The 17,968-nt window shown below is 40.2% G+C and overlaps 1 protein-coding gene across 1 annotated transcript in view; it reads left to right on the top strand.

Moving 5' to 3' along the window:
- Positions 1–4,730: 4,730 nt before the first annotated feature.
- Positions 4,731–17,968, top strand: part of LOC126335431 (clavesin-1-like) — a 737,686-nt gene continuing 724,448 nt past the window's right edge. Inside the window, exon 1 of the mRNA XM_049998711.1 lies at positions 4,731–4,834. Within this exon, the coding sequence (XP_049854668.1) occupies positions 4,808–4,834 (27 nt within the window). The 5' untranslated portion in view covers positions 4,731–4,807. The remainder of the gene's footprint in view (positions 4,835–17,968) is intronic.

Here is a 17,968-nt window from a genome sequence, read left to right on the forward strand (position 1 = left end):
CTTCAGATTTTAGTGAAGCCTTTGGTTATTACTATTGTTGATAGGTGTCATGCATAATTTTCGTATCGGAATCGATTGTGAGCGAGCAGCGATGTTGTAAAGCAGTATCGCAGAAGTTAAGCTAGTATCTCTGATTTGCGTGAGGTGCAGTCGAGCCGAAAAAGTTAAGCTGTTTTAGAGTGAGGCAGACAATGTTAAGCTCTTTTAGACTGGGGTAGCAGTGATAATATTATGTTTCAAATTTAAAGTCTCAATTTATCAATTTGTTCAGTCCACATGATTGTATCAAGATTGTAAAGGAAACTGATGTGTGAAGGAAGAAGTCTAATGGAATGTGAAAGGTAAATATTATAATGACGTTACTTTGTTTTTCACTATTACTGCGTCCTCGGACTAATTTGGGTATTGTACTGAGAGTTGCTAGATATGAGAGATACGAAAGTGGATTTTTTGGGTGTTAAGAAATTCATTAAATTTAAAATCTGCCTTGAGCACTTTTTCTCAGTATACAGTGTAAAGTGGTGTCATTTATGCGCATATCTCATATTTTACCAACTTTTCTCTTACAGTTTTTAATAGATCTTGGAACCAAGTGTGTTCGCAAAACAGTTCGATTTGCAGTTATCAGAGAACTCATCAGCTTTGCAAAATCAATTACTCAAGTTTTCATATCAAAGTTTTTTATTCAGGCAGTTTATACTGTTCAAAATTCTTGCAGTCATAGTGACAACTTTCACAGTACGAAATATTTCCCTTTTTAATTACGACAATTAATTAGTATTAAAGTGCAGCTTTGATTTCACAATACGATAGTACAAGTTTCATTACGACAGTTCATATATTATTACAGCTTAGAGCTTACAATCATAAACAGTACTTCAGTCATATTTTTAATTATTTTAAAAGAGAACTTACACTATATATTATTTTCAATTATTTTAAAGAGCACTTTCATTATTATTAAGTGTAAGCTCTACAACGCTTCTTGAAACGGGAATGATCTACGGCTTTTTTCCGAGAAGATTGAGAATCGCTTCATACATTAAGCAGTATGCGTTCCATCCAACAAAGATGAACAATATTGATGAAACAATGCTGATGTCCGCCTACGTAGCGTTTCTTCCTACCACGCAGAGGGCCCGGGTTCGATTACCGGCAGGGAATCATTTTCATCATCATTGGCTCGCAAGTCGGCAGAGTGGCGTCAACTAAAAAGAACTTGAAAACAATACGGCGGCCGAACTCCCCCGCATAGCGCCTCCCGGCCAACAATGCCATATCGTCGGTGAAGAAACAGTACCGCGTAAGTAGCAAAATAAGAATTTTACACGAGAGACAAAAAACTGTCTAAAACGCCTAATACATTTCACAGCGGCGCTAAATTTGCATCGTAGCACTACAAGGAAATATTAAATCAAATAAAAATGTGAAACAAAAAAAATACGTTTTAGAAAGCTTAATTACGGCACATACGCGGAATTTTTTCGGTATTTATGCCATGATCTGCTACTCAAGCGGTATTTGTTTGCCAGTCTCCCGGCACTGCTTGACACTTTTACGTTGGTATTTGGTGCTGAGAGAGCTACTAAGAACACGTTTTGGAGCATTTATCATTTTTATTGAAAGACTTCATAGAAACATTTTAAATAAATATAGTGTTTACATAGTTGCGATAATGTCTGCACATTTCTTCAAGAGAAATCCTAAAATCCTAAACGTCATTCAAAGCAGAAACAGTGAATTAAACTGCAGTGATACTCATCACACAGTTACCTCCACGATAATTTTCATTCATAAGGAATGTTGTCATAATAACTATGACAATCTTTAGGAAGAACAGATTTAAGTTGTTGTAAATGATCCCATTTGGATTTCTTGATTTTCCGTCTTTCCTTGTATAGTTTCGGGAAGCAAACATTACCAAGAATTTTCCTCGGACGCCTCGGTAATTCTTGCCACACCTCGTTGAAACAGCACTTGTAGTAAATAATACCATTTGGGCGGTACTGTAGCGCCCTCAGATCGGTAACTGTAGGCTCATTTTTTACAGCTCTTCCGGGCCTAATTGAGTCGTATGGTTACAAACTTTTCTCTGCGTATTTGATGAAAAAGGAATAATCTTGGTAAAGGACTTCGTATGGCTTTGGCTTTTTTCTCGCTTCTTTAGATATCATAGCGTATTGGCTAGGAAGTGTAACTTCACGTCCCTTAAGCTTGCACTCAATGGAACTGTGAACTGAGTCACATTCCATCTGAGTATGGCCTTTCTACAAAAACTTTTGTGTAATCAATACTCCAGTATCAATTGCTAATCTTAAAAGAGCATTTGATGATATCATATTTCTATTCTGATATGTGCAGCCGTCAGAATACAGAATGACTTGAATGGAATTTTCCTTAATCGTTCAGGATAGGGTGTCCACGATGCATGAGGCAAAACATGATGCAACTAAATCACCTTGTGTTTCATCGAACCAGTAACATACTGCATCACGACTTTCTAAATTATACATTGTAAAGTTATGAACAGTTAATTTTGTTTTATAATAAACTGCACTTGCACTTAAAAATGGAGCTGCTTTCAGGGCCTGTTAAGTCCATGGTGTACACTGAGCAGAGCTTCTGTTGGGCTTCTTTCTTGTCAACATCTTTTTGCATCCCTGCCTGCTCTTTCCACACATCTCCAAGCCTGTAACTACAACACAAGTCGCACTGGTCTTTCTTGGGGGAAAATAAGCTAATATTACCATAATCTAAATTCAAGTTATACGAAGCTCAGCTTAATGGTGAAATCTTCTCCGCATGACATTTTTCCACATAGAGTCCATACAGATGTTGTTTGGGTTGTAGAATAGGCTCAAGGTACAACTTCAAGGAGGATTTCCTGCAGTAATGCAACGGAAGTTTCGGAAGAGAGTCCAGGAATTCTTTCATGAAGGTTCTCTCATCTTTCTTTTTCGACTGTTTGATTCGAGGTTGTGACGATTCTGTGTCAGGACTCATCCCATGTGTGGAATTACCCAGCCAATATCGGACTGTCCATTCTTTAATCCCAAGAGCATTGAGAAACATCTTTTTGCATACTTTATGTTTCCCCAGCTCATTTTTCAAATGATAATTGAGCCTCCCTTTCCTCCTGGATTCGCCAATGTTCTTCCCTGGACGTTCGGTTGGAATTACGTCTACAAGGTTGATAACGTAAATCTTTCTCTGATCCCATGACATCGTTTCCCAAAATGTGTTAAATACTACCTGCCTATCATCAGCAGAAAACTGATGACACTTCCTTTGAACGGATTTCAGGCACTTCTTCGAAGTACATGTTGGACCTAATTTTCTTGCCTCTCTTGGAGTATCATGAGTCATTATACCAATTCGACTTCTTTTGTATCCAATATACACCTGTCGACGCATTCTCAGAATTTTATTGCCATTTTTCTTCCAATCTTCAGGATGTGGTTTAGACTTCCGTTTCCTGTCACTGCTTACATCACTATAAAATTCTTGGCCTTCACTGTCGGCATCATTATTGCTCCCGTGATCTTACGATAATTTATGCAGAGTGTTTGGCAAACAATGAGTACCATCGTATAGCAATGAGTGTGACGTACTGTCGCCTTTAGTGGAAACAGTGACTGTGGTTTCATTTTGAGCATTGTTGGATACAGTCACTGAAGTTTCTAGATGGAAAAATATTTATATGTTAATTTAAGCTGACTAAGATGTAGCTCAACTCATGTATTTATGAGAATGACGGCATCATTAGCACTATTAATAATAATCCCAAGAAAATTTACCTGCGTCATTAGATGTTGCAGGAACAGTAACCGAGAACCCCATACACAAAATTAATTCTTCTTCGGTAAATGTAACTTCAGCGTTACGACTTTTCTTGCCGGTTGTTTGTTCTGCATTTACGGGAGATCCTACAAGAAAGTGGACTGTCTAGAAATCTTTGGCAGAAATGAATACAGCACAGAACAAGTGAAGAGGGGACGCTCTGATTTATATCAAAATAAGACACTTGCGGTGCTACTAACATTCAAAGGTGAATAATAAAACAATTTACTTACTGCTCTCAGTCACTCTCAGGAACGATTCTCCGCTTTCATAAGCTGATTTCAGCTGAGAAACAATTTCTTCTTCAGTAAAAAAGTCATATATATCGCTGTCCATTATCACGAATGAAGCTACAAGCATGGGACCACTTTCGAGCACTGTTAAATACGTAATAAGGCAGTAGAAATGTGCTGTGGCTGCGCGCGCTTTTGTATTTACGCGGTATTGTTTACAGTATCCATAGATTGTAGATACGCGGTATGTAATACTCTATAGATCCGTGGTATTGCCATCTATTTATTTGCTGAGTCACATACGCGGTATTGTTTTAGATAATTTTTTGTGGTAAATAATTATAAATTCGTCATTATGACGTTAAGAGCAGATGTGCGTATGGTCAACATCGTCTGACTGAAGAACGAAAAATCGCCAATTTGTCAGTTATGCGGTATTGTTTCTTCAGCGACGGTATGTTCATTTCATTTTTCATTGAGTGTATGACTCCCTTGCAATCCGTGCGTGAATGAGAGCATTGTGACACGCTGAACTGTAAACAGTACGAGGACAAAGAGCGTTAGCACACAGCGCAGCTGCTGAGAGGTCAGAGACGGGCTATCACAGGCGCTGCCGATAGCAGAGCCCTGTCTGCGCCAACAGCACGCGTCCGTGTGACAGTAGTGTGTGTGTCAGAGCACAGTGCAGCGGGTTTCGTCAGTGCAGCGGCGCGTACGTCCGAGACATCGCTACCATGGCAACTGCGGCGTCTGCGAGCGAGGTAAGGTCTCATCCGCCATTACCTGCGGTCAAGGAGACCGACTGTGGTCTGCACTCGGCATGTCGAGCCCCTAGACGGGTATTAACGCTCCGTGATGGCTGACGTGCCTCAACGGGGTCACGGGTCGTCACCCAGGAGCTCAGTGGCTGCCGAAAGCTGCAGCTGCATGGTCGCCTTCCTTTTGTGCCTGTCGCGCAGCGAGCACATAGTTTGCATATAGTTCTGCATACGGGACGAGGCGTTCTCCTGTGTCATTAAGCATTATTACGTCCCGCAGTTAACGTAATTACCTGAATGGCTGTTTCGTTTCGTAATACAGTAACCGCGGCCGAGTTCGCGAAACTCGAGTGTTCTTGACCGCAGTTTCGGCGGTTCACTCCCTTTTGTTCAGACAGTGGAAACAGTGACAGAATTATCTAACGCAATTGCAAATTTCTGTGGTAAATTTCTGCTCTATAAGTAGCGGGTCGTGGAGAGTGGGTAGAGTGTTGTACATAGAGAATAAGGTAAAAAGAACACACGATGTTTTTTGGTCAATTTTTCGAAATACTGATCGACGATTGCGCACTCGAGACCGGTACAACCATTTTCCGATATTTTCTACGGTTTTTGTTTGAGTTAGACGTGAGGTTGCGCTTTGTGCAGCTTTCGTAAACTTTTCGCGTTTTAAACATTTAAGTGCTGCGTGATATATTAAAGACATCTGTAATATATTGTTAATCGTTCAGATACAGAATTTCATGGTGAGTAATTATATACATAACTGTTTATACAGGGTCATTCAGGTGCCCCTACTGTTGTCATTCTACACAACCCGCTATGGTATATCTAGCCTTCAAGAACCACGCACGGGTTTTCATATTCTCCCGCTCGCTACGCGCAGACTACTAGCCCTGCACGCACCTCCTTCTCACTTATCCCTCAAGGCAGGACTTCTAGCGGCAATCGTGACATTACACTGTACAAAAATTTCAGACTAGACGAACTATTCCCGATATTATACCTTATTTGGTCTCTATTGATTGGGGTCTTACGCCACCCAGATAGTCGGCTATTTCATTAAAATTATTAATATAAATATGCCCGTGAGGGTAAAGAAATAAAAACCATTTTTTAAATGTTACTCTAGAACTAATTACGTTGACAACTCGAGCAAAATGTAAGCCCTTCCAAGCACAATAGTTTCGTAGTCAGCAGCCCTGACGAATTCAACGATGTAATTGTCTATTTTATGCTGTTAAAATCCACAAAATTGTCAGGTAAAATTTGCACAACCCGCAATGTTATATCTAGCCTTCAAGAATCACGCACGGGTTTTTCATATTGTCTCGCTCGCTAAGCGCAAACTACTAGTCCTACAGGAAAAGTGACCAGGACCTTGAGACGCACCTCATCGCCCAGACTCATCCCTCACGTCAATTTTACAATTTGTAACTGCTGGACGAAGCCGGTGCGTATTAAGTCCGCTCAATGCATATCAAAACAGGACGGATATAGGGAATAGTTCAAGTAATCGGAAATGCAAGGAGTGCCACAAACAACATACTAGAAATCCTGAAGTGAGGGATGAATGTGGGGATGAAGGTGTGTTTGATGGTCAATTTTATAAGTTTTTCTTGAATTACTCGCAGACCGTGGCCTCCAGTCAAAACATGTCCCAGTATAAAATTTAACGACATCAAATTTCCTACAAGAAAGGCCTTGTACATTTTTCTGCAGGACTAATGGCGAGCGAGAGAATATGAAAATGTCGCGCATGATTTTTGAGGAACAGATACATTGCGGGTTGCATGAAATGACAACGGCAGGGGCAGCTGAATCATCCAGTGTAACATGAGGACAGCTAAGGCATACTTCATCGGTCGTGCTCCATCGTGTACAAAGAAAGAGAAGGTATCTTACTATGGAACACATGATACTTGAAAATGTAAGGAACCCGAGACAGAAGCCAACAGATAAATTGAAATGAGTTTCGTTAACATATTAACAGTCCTTAGTATCTTGAAAATGAAAATTTGTGTTTATTTCCAGTAGCTTCTGTTTCAATATATATTTAACGTGTGAATGGTTTTTGATAATACTTCTGCCTAATTTGAATTAGTTTACTGATTATTGGTGTGTGTAGAGTAATAACGTAACACATAGAGAGTTATTGACAACATTTTCTCGATTTCAATGCTTTTAAATTTCAGTCCAATATTTGTTCCTAAGTACTTGGCCATGTCGTATCTTGGAACTTGTTTTCGCATTACGATAACCCTTAATTTTCAGGAGGAATTTTTTGTAATTTCAGAAGTAGACTGCGACACATAAAGAGATGAAAACCATCATTTAAAAATGGAATAATTAAATATATTAAGAGGCGAAGTCGTAAAAATGTATGAAGATACAACATTGTCTGCTACTGTTGATTGAGATCCTGTCCTCATTTCCAGAATACTAAGACAGGATCCCTCACTCACTCTTTTAGAGATAAGTATGCAACGGTCTGGCACCGAACTAATACGTCCTACCGTCCTGCAAATTATCAACAGAAACACGAATATGCCAATTACACACACCTCAGACTCTTACAAAGTACTTACGCTAAAGATTACGTGTGTCAAATACTATTCATAACTAATGGAGAAAATTTGCCATCGATTTCAGCTGTATAACAGAGTCTCGGGAAATTCCATCTCTACAGACCTTTTAATACTATTTCTTTTGCTTCCAGTTACTTTCATGTTTATTACAAGACCTGTTCATGTAGCATCAAACATGTACTCCTTACTTCAGAGATAGTAAAGTGAATCAGAGTCAGACTGAAATTGTTCTCGATTAACAACCATTGATATGCTTCACCATTCAGTCTGAGTGAGACTTTTAGACGATTTATCAAACCGGGAGAGTCCTCCATCACCGGCTCAGAAAGTCAACACGTGTGCCACGGGAATATACTCGCTTGAATCCTTGCGAACATCACTGGACACGGGAACGCCACTGTCTACAGCGTGACACTGGAACTAAACACTAATTGAATGGTGATGGATGTTAGAGGAATTCACGAATATTACTGTTCAGTAACAGCTTCTGCGTACCCATGATCGATCAAAGATCTCAATATGTTTCCAGGTGGAGCCAAATGAATGTAAGAATAAAATCTCCTCAAGAAACTTTGTTCACTTCCCTGTGCTACGCGCAAATTTCCAACAGTTGCATTACTAACATAAGAAGAGACAAAATTCAACACCTTTCATTTGATCCTTGAAGTTTATAGTGATTCACGAATAATTCAATACCTGTATTTACAAAGGTACTATGTAAGCCATTTTACAGTGTATGGCGGAGGGTACTTCTTACCAATATTAGAGATTTTGTTTCTTGTTCCATTCGCATATCCGGCAAGGGAAAAATGACTCTGTATGCCTCTGTACTCGTCCTTATCTCTGTATTCGGAAAGTAAGGACCGAATAGCCGTAGGTAATCGAAAGTCGCGTAAACTCTGAAACGTGCATACGCATCGCTTCCCGACGTGCCTTGTTCGTCATTCGACGTCATTTGCACGGGTATTGTAGCAGCGTACTATTTACAGTGGCAGTTAAAAGCGATTAAAACACTTGATCAGCCTAACGACTGTGAAATACGGTTAGTGATTTGCTTTTTGATTGCTAGGAACGTTACAGCAGTGGAAATTCATCGACAGATAAATGAGTCGCATGGTCTCAGTGCGATAAGTGACAGCAAACTGCGTAATACCGCGAGAGCTTTCAAGGACCGATGTCCATGATGAACAGCAATCAGACTGACCATCACCGATCTGAAAGGATCTGATCAAAACCGAGGACGAAAAGATTCGTGAAAACCCGTGATTAAAAATTTAATGTTTCGTGAGGGTGACGTATTTTTCATCCAAGCATTCCCATTTAAGTTCTCCGAGAGTTTCTGTTACACTCTCTATGGGTTATATCGAGTTTCTACGATCCTAGCAGGGCGTCTTCTCAAACGTTTTTGATCTTGTTCTTGTTGTGGTCTTCAGTCCAGAGACTGGTTTGAAGCAGCTCTCCATGCTAATTTATCCTCTGCAAGCTGCTTCATCTCCCAGTCGTGTGACGCCATTCCAGTGACATTCAGATTCTGAGGTGATGTGAGAGATCCTCGTTTCGTCCCTTGTGACAGTGTTCTCTAAAAATTGGTCACTTTGCTTCGATATTGTTCCGAAAAATCAAGCGCATAAGCCATTCTTTCCATTTTCTATTTCACTGTAAGCTGCCTGGGTTACTGGGAACCGAACATTCAGACAATTTACGAAATTACAATTATTCAGACACAATTTTGTACAAATTTGTTCCAGCCACACTCGGAAACTCCAATGTTAAATGTTAACATTGTGAATCGCGGGTTTTCACGAATCTTTTCGTCTGTTCTTCTGTAGCACCACATTTCGAAAGCTTCTATTCTCTTCTTGTCTAAACTATTGATCGTCCACGTTTCACTTCGAATACATGGCTACACTCCATACAAATGCTTTCAGAAACGACTTCCTTACACTTAAATCTATACTCGATGTTAGCAAATTCCTCTTCTCCAGAAACACTTTCCTTGCCATTGCCAGTCTACATTTTATATCCTCTCTACTTCGACCATCATTAGTTATTTTGCTCCCCAAATAGCAAAACTCATTTACTACTTTAAGTGCCTCGTTTCCTAATCTAATTCTCGTTTTGCTTTTGTTGATGTTCATCTTATATCCTCCTTTTAAGACACTGTCCATTCCGTTCAGCTGCTGTTCCTGTCCCTTTGCTGTGTTTGATAATGTCTCGAAATACTATGCGATTTCGCTACATGCGCACTGCATTTTTTCCGGAACCCTTTCAACAAATCTAAGTCTTCTACTCGCCTTCCCTAATACTGTTTTCCAATCTGGTATTGCTTCTTAGTATTATCCGCAAACACTAACACGAGGTCATATATATCAGATGTTCACCTCTAATCTTGTAACCGGATGCTATTTCTTTCTCTTTGTTACTGGAACTATCTTGCACATATCACTCTCTTTCAGCATTTCCATCGAGCAGCATTTTCTGTAGACAGAAGCACCGCCAGAGAAATACAGAACAGCACTGATGAGCCCTTCTGATATCTCTCTTACCTAAATTGAAAACATTAGAGATTACATTCTGCTGTCTCTGTGCGTATCGACGTTACTATCGCCTCTATGAAACATTCACCGTCCAGTATAACGTGCGGGTTCGATAATTAATATTTATTTATTGATCCAAACACGTATTTGCGAAGACATTGCCTATCACAATGTCTTGCCTGTAGTGGTCGTCACGAAAAATCATAACCGCTGCCTACAGCTTTGTTTGCCACACTGTTAGCAGTGCAATAGTTCAGCTCCACCTGCGTTTTCCGTCTCCCGTTGAACGGTGGGCTGACGTTTGGTAGAGAGCGAAATACAGGGTGATTCAAAAAGAATACCACAACTTTAAAAATGTATATTTAATGAAAGAAACATAATATAACCTTCTGTTGTACATCATTACAAAGAGTATTTAAAAACTTTTTTTTCACTCAAAAACAAGTTCAGAGATGTTCAATATGTCCCCCTCCAGACACTCGAGCAATATCAACCTGATACTCCAACTCGTTCCACACTATCTGTAGCATATCAGGCGTAACAGTTTGGATAGCTGCTGTTATTTCTCGTTTCAAATCATCAATGGTGGCTGGGAGAGGTGGCCGAAACACCATATCCTTAACATACCCCATAAGAAAAAATCGCAGGGCTTCTTGGAGGCCAGTGATGAAGTGCCCTGGCGGCCGATCCATCGCCTCGGGTAGTTGACGTTCAGGTAGTTATGGACAGATAAGTGCTAATGTGGTGGCGCTCCATCCTGCTCAAATATGAATTGTTGTGCTTCTTGTTCGAGCTGAGGGAACAGCCAATTCTCTAACATCTCCAGATACTGTAGTCCAGTTACAGTAGCACCTTCGAAGAAAAAGGGACCAAAAACTTTATTGGCTGAAATGGCACAGAAAACGTTCACCTTAGGCGAGTCACGTTCATACTGAGTTGTTTCCCGCGGATTCTCAGTGCCCCATATACAGACATTGTGACGGTTGACTTTCCCGTTAGTGTGGAAAGTTGCTTCATCGCTAAACACAATCTTTGAAACGAAAGATTCATCTGTTTCCATTTGAGCAAGGATAAAATCACAGAAATCGATTCTTTTAATCTTATCAGCTGCAGACAGTGCTTGAACCAATTTCAGACGATAAGGTTTCATAACTAACCTTTTTCGTAGGACTCTCCATACAGTTGATTGTGGAATTTGCAGCTCTCTGCTAGCTCTGCTAGTCGATTTTCCTGGGCTGCGAACAAATGCGTGCTACATTTTCATCACTCGTTCTCGGCCGTCCAGAACTTTTCCCTTTGCACAAACACCCATTCTCTGTAAACTGTTTATACCAACGTTTAATACACCACCTATCAGTAGGTTAAACACCATATTTCGTTCGAAATGCACGCTGAACAACTGTCGTCGATTCACTTCTGCCGAACTCAATAACACAAAAAGCTTTCTGTTGAGCGGTCGCCATCTTAGCATCAACTGACGCTGACGCCTAGTCAACAGCGCCTCAAGCGAACAAATGTACAACAAAATGAAACTTTATAGCTCCCTTAATTCGCCGACAGATAGTGCTTAGCTCTGCCTTTTGTCCTTGCAGAGTTTTAATTTCCTAAAGTTGTGGTATTCTTTTTCAATCACCCTGTACTTGGGCAGAGCCTACGTGTAATGCTACTCCAATTGGAGTGTGTAATGAGCGAAAAGACATACGAAAACAATCTAAAATTGTCGTACGAATATGCTGAAGATTTTTCTGATCTGGTAATACATATTTTTCGCAAGTTCATAAAATGACGACAAAGGCTTGTGGCATCTCGGAATAGATTCTATTCATATCAACAGGTCAGAATCTGCACATTTCGACATGTGTTTTGGTAGTACAAGAAGGGAATGTAAATGACAATGGAAATCTATGGAAACTGACGATTTTGATAAAAAATTAGTCCATAGAAGTGTACTTAATACTACGACAGATTAGAGTATCCAATAGCTACAAAAATAAAGGGTGATTTCAATGAAAAAAATTAGTCCATAGAAGTGTACTCAATACTATGACAGATGTGAGTATCCAATAGCTATAAAAATAAAGGGTGGTTTCAATGAAAAAATTAATTATTCTGGCTCAGAAACGTTCGTTCTCCATGGATCAAATGACTCTGAGCACTATGTCACTTAACATGTGAGGTCATCAGTCCCCTAGAACTTACAACTACTTAAACCTAACTAATTTAAGGACATCATACATATCCATGCCCGAGGCAGGATTCGAATTTGCGACAGTAGCGGTCGCGCGGTTCCAGACTTAAGCGCCTAAAACCGCTCGGCCACACCGGCCGGCTCCTTCTCTATCTCCAATCATATAGTATTTGATTCAGAAAGTGTAATGGTAGACGAAAACATTTAATGGAATACAGAAACATTGCAGCAGCAAGAATATAGTTTTGTGTACAATGCACTTATTGCTTGCTGAGACAATAGCCTTTTAGTACACTTTGCTAAAACTTGGGTTTCAAAAAACCAACACACGAATGAATTTCGTCGACTTCAACGAAGGTAGCGTCCTGAAAGTACGTACAGCTACTTTTGTATAGCGTATTCCGCGATTTGGGGAACGGGTGTTGTGACGAAGGGTCAGCAGGACATGATAATAAAATACTATCTGGAGGTAGGAAATATTCTCGCTCGTATTACGGCGAGTCCTCGTAACAGAACTCCTGACGGCGGCATACAAGTACCCGCGCGCTGCCGGGCATGGAGTCTGTCTTAGATAAAATGCGTTCATAAGGTGACACGATACAATAATGTATGATGTTAGCAAAATTAATTTTATAGTTTTGTTAATAACTTTCTCGCTGGGAGCTTCTACAAGGTCCAACAGAACGCAGATTCATCAGCGACGTCTTTGGTTAGCCGCTCGGAACAGTTTCACATCATTACTGTATTTTATTTTTATTTCGAAATACTTCCATGTTTTCACGATAAAATATTTATCACATGCATCTACAAACTTTCACAGTTTTCATACATTTTTCAGTCCAAATATGTCAGTGATTCTGTTTTATTAATAGATTGAACTAAAATAATTGTTCTTGAAAATTTCTTGCAATGTTGATTTTTTTTTTTTTAGAGCGAGTAAGAATTTTCTTTTGGAAAGTACTCTATCATATTGTAGAATAAAAATAGAAATCTCATATTTTTTTCGGAATTTGTCCCAACATTTGAAATTACCACTAAATGGCAATTGTCTTCTTCTTGCGGGAGTTCTACAGGTGTCGCCGCATCCAGCATCTCTCACCAAACACCTCGATCTCACCATTCTTCATCATCCTTCTCTATTCTTCTTCTCCCAGTCACTTCTTCGGTACCATTTAGCCACACTTTCCGTGGTCTCCCCCTTCTCTTTCCAGCACGTTGCCGTCAAAGTACTCTCTTGTGCCGACCAGAGTTGCCCTAGTGGTTCTAGGCGCTACAGTCTGGAACCGCGCGACCGCTACGTCTGCAGGTTCGAATCCTGCCTCGGGTGTGGATGTGTATGATGTCCCTAGGCTAGTTAGGTTTAAGTAGGTCTAATTTCTAGGCTACTGATGACCTTAGAAGTTAAGTCTCATAGTGCTCAGAGCCATTTGAACCATTTTTGTACTCTCTTGGAATATCTATCTTCAATCCATTCTTTTGACATGCCCAAACCGTCCTTGCTGGCTTTTTTCCATTCTACTCATAATACTAAAACAAGTCTCTTTCCTTTCTCTTACTGCCTCATTTTTTACGTGGTCAAGTCGTGAAATTATGCATGCTCTTCTCAAGTGATCCATTTCTGAAGCTTTTTTTCTATTTCTTTCTGCGGTTCATTATTAAAGCTTTAAGTCTCTTTATTTCTGTGAGTTGCCAGCTCTCACTCCTATAGTGCATAGGTTCCACGAAAGATTTGTAAAAATGCATTCTCTTTTCTGAGTACCGAAGTACGGGATTTAATTTTTGGACAGACGACCTTCGCTGAGTGATCGATTGTTGCATATCTCTGTAACATCGTCCATCACATGGCAGAGTGCTACCCAGTTCCTAATCTCTTTACACTTTAATAATATGTCCGTCAATGTCTAAGTTAATCTTATATTGCCCTAAACATCTACATTACATCTCCGCAAAATTTTTAGAGTTCGTTTTCTATACTCATACTCCTATAATCATACTCATTACTCAAGACACTACAACTACATGTCATAACTGAGTCTTTCCATAAAACTGAAACCACGGCTCACTCAGGCCGTGCATACACTGAAAGTGACCTGTTTTCACGAACAGCGAAGAGTAAGGTAATCACTGTTCCAGATTTGTAACATCGCTAGAATTATCAGCAAGCAGAGATAGCTATTACCAGCTCTTGCACGCGATGACCTGCTCAGTGTGTCTCGAAATCGATTAAGACGTGTTACACTATATGCAGAAAATTAAAATACGTACTTATTGCAAACATCAAGTATAGTCATCTGGGTGTATGACCCACTCCACACCACTTTTGCAAATATCTGTGATGGATGTTGTCTTTCCGCACGCTCCTGCGGCTGACTGACGAATGCTGTTCCCCTCAGGTGACAGTATGCAAAATTCCAAAATGATGGAGAAGGATAAATGTGTCAGTTTGAGGTAAGGGACGGTGGTCCAGAAACAGTCGAGTCGAAAGTTATGTGCGAAAATCCTGATCCGTCTGGCAGTGGAATACGTATTATGATATTGCGGTTGTTAAGACTGTAGGGGAGGCAACTTCCGTAGTAGCGTTCTTTCATCTTCGCTACTGTGAAACAAATCTCTTCTACTGAACAAGTATCTATATCTCTCAGGGAATGTATTTAAGAGTCCACATTTACTGGATACTTTTTTCTTGTTTTGGTCTGTACTGCATCCTCCAAAAATATGAAAATGAAGAGCTCGCAGTAGAAGAGCTGTGTTTCAGACCATCAAATACGAACGTTTGCTCATAGCAGTTAAGATACTTATTTTGTTTACTCAGCATATTTTTCTAGTTTTGGTCCATACCGTCACCTCTGAAAGTTGCCTACAGTACAGTCTTAGCAATCGCAGTACCGATGTATCTATTCCACTGTCAGACGTGTCAGAAGGATTTTAGTTTGTAACTTTCGACTCAGCTGTTTCCGTACTAGCATCCCTTACATCAAATCGATACGTTTATCCTTATCCATCATTCCTGCAAGTTTATAACGTCTTCACGGAATCATCCTGTATGTACCGTCTGTCTAGAAGGTTCAGAGACTGATTTTATTGCTGGTGAATAATTACGTCAGTGCAATCACTACAGTGACAGCTTGAATTAACATCTTTAAGCATTATTCGATTAATCAGTTTTAAGTAGAGGACGTGTGGCTGAAGTGATCAACGTTCTTGTGTCACAAACTGCAATGGAGCAGCAACTCTAAATAAAGTGTTAAAGACATTCTCTAGAATGTTTTGAAGAAGATAAGAGTGTGCGCTAAGTCTGTTCTGCACACGGAGACTTCAGATCAAAAACAAAGTTTCGTGAACGCTTACAGCGACTTGATTGAAATTCAAAATGCGGAAAATTCTATCCTGAAGGACAAAAATAATAATCACGGGTAACGATACTTTTGTGTTATCAGTACGAATCTACCACAAGCCGACAACAGAAATTCACATGCAGGGTAAATGCTTTGACGTGAAAGCTGAACAAATGAAATAAGATACCATTTCTCTTTATTGACTGTCGTGAAACCGATGCATACAACTTATTACAGACGAATTTTGTTACGTTAACTGCTCAGTTTAGCACTTAGTTTTACATAGGTGCGCAACCTTTGCTGATGGACAACTCTATAACTAACACAAAACACTCTATAAATTTTACATAGAGCGTTTAGGCAGTATAGGAAAGACGCTGAGCTATATCCGTTATATTTGTTGGACTACGCCTGAACAGCAGTCAGTTAACGAATGGATCACTGTCGACTTCCAAAATGATTCTTGTTATGAAGCAACAACCGAACCGCAGCAGATGTCTTAACACTCCCGCACCATTTGCCATCGTATGATGGTCTTGGAGAATAGCAACAGAAGTGCGGAATAGAATGAAACAGCGATACATGAAACCATGAACCACCTTAATGCGTGGCCGCGGTGGTCTAGCGGTTCTAGGCGCTCAGTCCGGAGCCGCGCGACTGCTACGGTCACAGGTTCGAATCCTGCCTCGGGCATGGATGTGTGTGCTGTCCTTAGGTTAGTTAGGTTTAAGTAGTTCTAAGTTCTAGGCGACTTATGACCTCAGAAGTTGAGTCCCTTAGTGCTCAGAGCCACCTTAATGCGTAACAACAGGAAATATTCATGCATTTATTTTGCTGGTAAAATTACGGACATAGCGCCAAACATCTAAGCAGACATTCTTCATATATTCTGCTAACATGAAATATGCTACTAGCTATCGATTAACTCAGACAACAATGAGACAAAACACAGTGAGTGCATCTCCGAACGTACTTCAAAGTTTAACATCTTGTCGACGTCGAAGTATCACAACCTGCTTAAAGGAATTAAACCAGAATTTGCACTAAGTTACTTATAGAAAACTATGACAAACCTAATAAGGACGAACTGACTGGTATGTGAACGTAGCAGCTCCGGAATACGAAGGCAGTCGCCTAACAAGTTCCCTACCTCGCTTGCTCATGAATTTCCAAAAGTTCTCTACAGATATGAAGAACGAAGGTGACTCACACAGGTTAAAGTCAAGGATGCCATTTTTCCACCGTCCAAAGTGCAAGAGGCCAGTGTGTCATCGCTGGCTAACCTGTTCAGCTTGTTTGTAAAACAGGTAAAGGGATATGTTTCCGCTCAGGGTCTGTGTTTGCTCTGGTCTTATACAGCAGAAGTGGCTTCAGTTTTCTTGAGTTACTTTTATTGCACATCTGTAAACATTCGTGTGGCTAATTTAGTGAGACTATCTTACCTTTATTCTACTGTATATGTTCCTTTAAACGGATGTGTGCCATAGGCCATACATATACAAGTAGTGAGAGAAAATGTGCAGTGTAAACATAAACACAATGAAGTCCCCGACAACTGCTGCTGTTGTCAGCAATGAGGTGGAATCATATCGAATTAAGAAGGCACAAGTAAACTGCTGATAGGAGGAGAAACTTTGATATCTGCAGGCATTCCCTGAATTACCCAAGGAGTGACGATGAGTTATTCTGTCATCGTTTATTCTTTATTTATTTGTATAATTGTTCTACCTGTCGATATTTAATTATATACGGGAATCGTAAGACACAATGGTTTCAATTAACGTATAAATAACTATCTTCCTGATACGCTGTTCACGACAACCTACTACTTCATTGATGTTGGAAGTTCCTGAACAGCAGCTAATGCATGGGCTTTGCTAACAGTAAGCCGAAGTGGGTCACGCCCTATATGGATTTTGGGAAAGCCAATAACTAAGTGGGAGTCTCTTGTAGCTCATGTTTGGCTGTGGGAGTTGTTGCGACTAATTGAGGCTGCGTTTAATCACGAATTAATTAACATATTCCACCTGTGTTATGTGCTTATGTCTTTTTATTTTACAACAAGTTCTTCTGACAATGTGGTCATGGATAGCTCTTTGTTCCCTGTTGTGTATAACCTTCTTTTATGTATGACTTCGAGGAACAAGTTCTTGAGTCTAAGGAATTTAAGCCTTCTTCCTTCTTTACAAATGTGGCTTTCCTTGTCAACTGGCCTCAAAACTATAGAAATTTGGCCCTCTTTGTGATGCATCTTATCTATGTCAACTGGAACGTTCCGTTTTCTCTAGAGATAAAAACGGGTATGTACCTTCCTTTCTCGCATCTCGTGGTCGTGCGGTAGCGTTCTCGCCTCCCGCGCCCGGGTTCCCGGGTTCGATTCCCGGCGGGATCAGCGATTTTCTCTGCCTCGTGATGGCTGGGTGTTGTGTGTTGTCCTTAGGTTAGTTAGGTTTAAGTAGTTCTAAGTTCTAGGGGACTGATGACCATAG

This window comes from Schistocerca gregaria, chromosome 2 (assembly GCF_023897955.1).
Source record: "Schistocerca gregaria isolate iqSchGreg1 chromosome 2, iqSchGreg1.2, whole genome shotgun sequence".
Taxonomy (NCBI): Eukaryota; Metazoa; Arthropoda; class Insecta; order Orthoptera; family Acrididae; genus Schistocerca; species Schistocerca gregaria.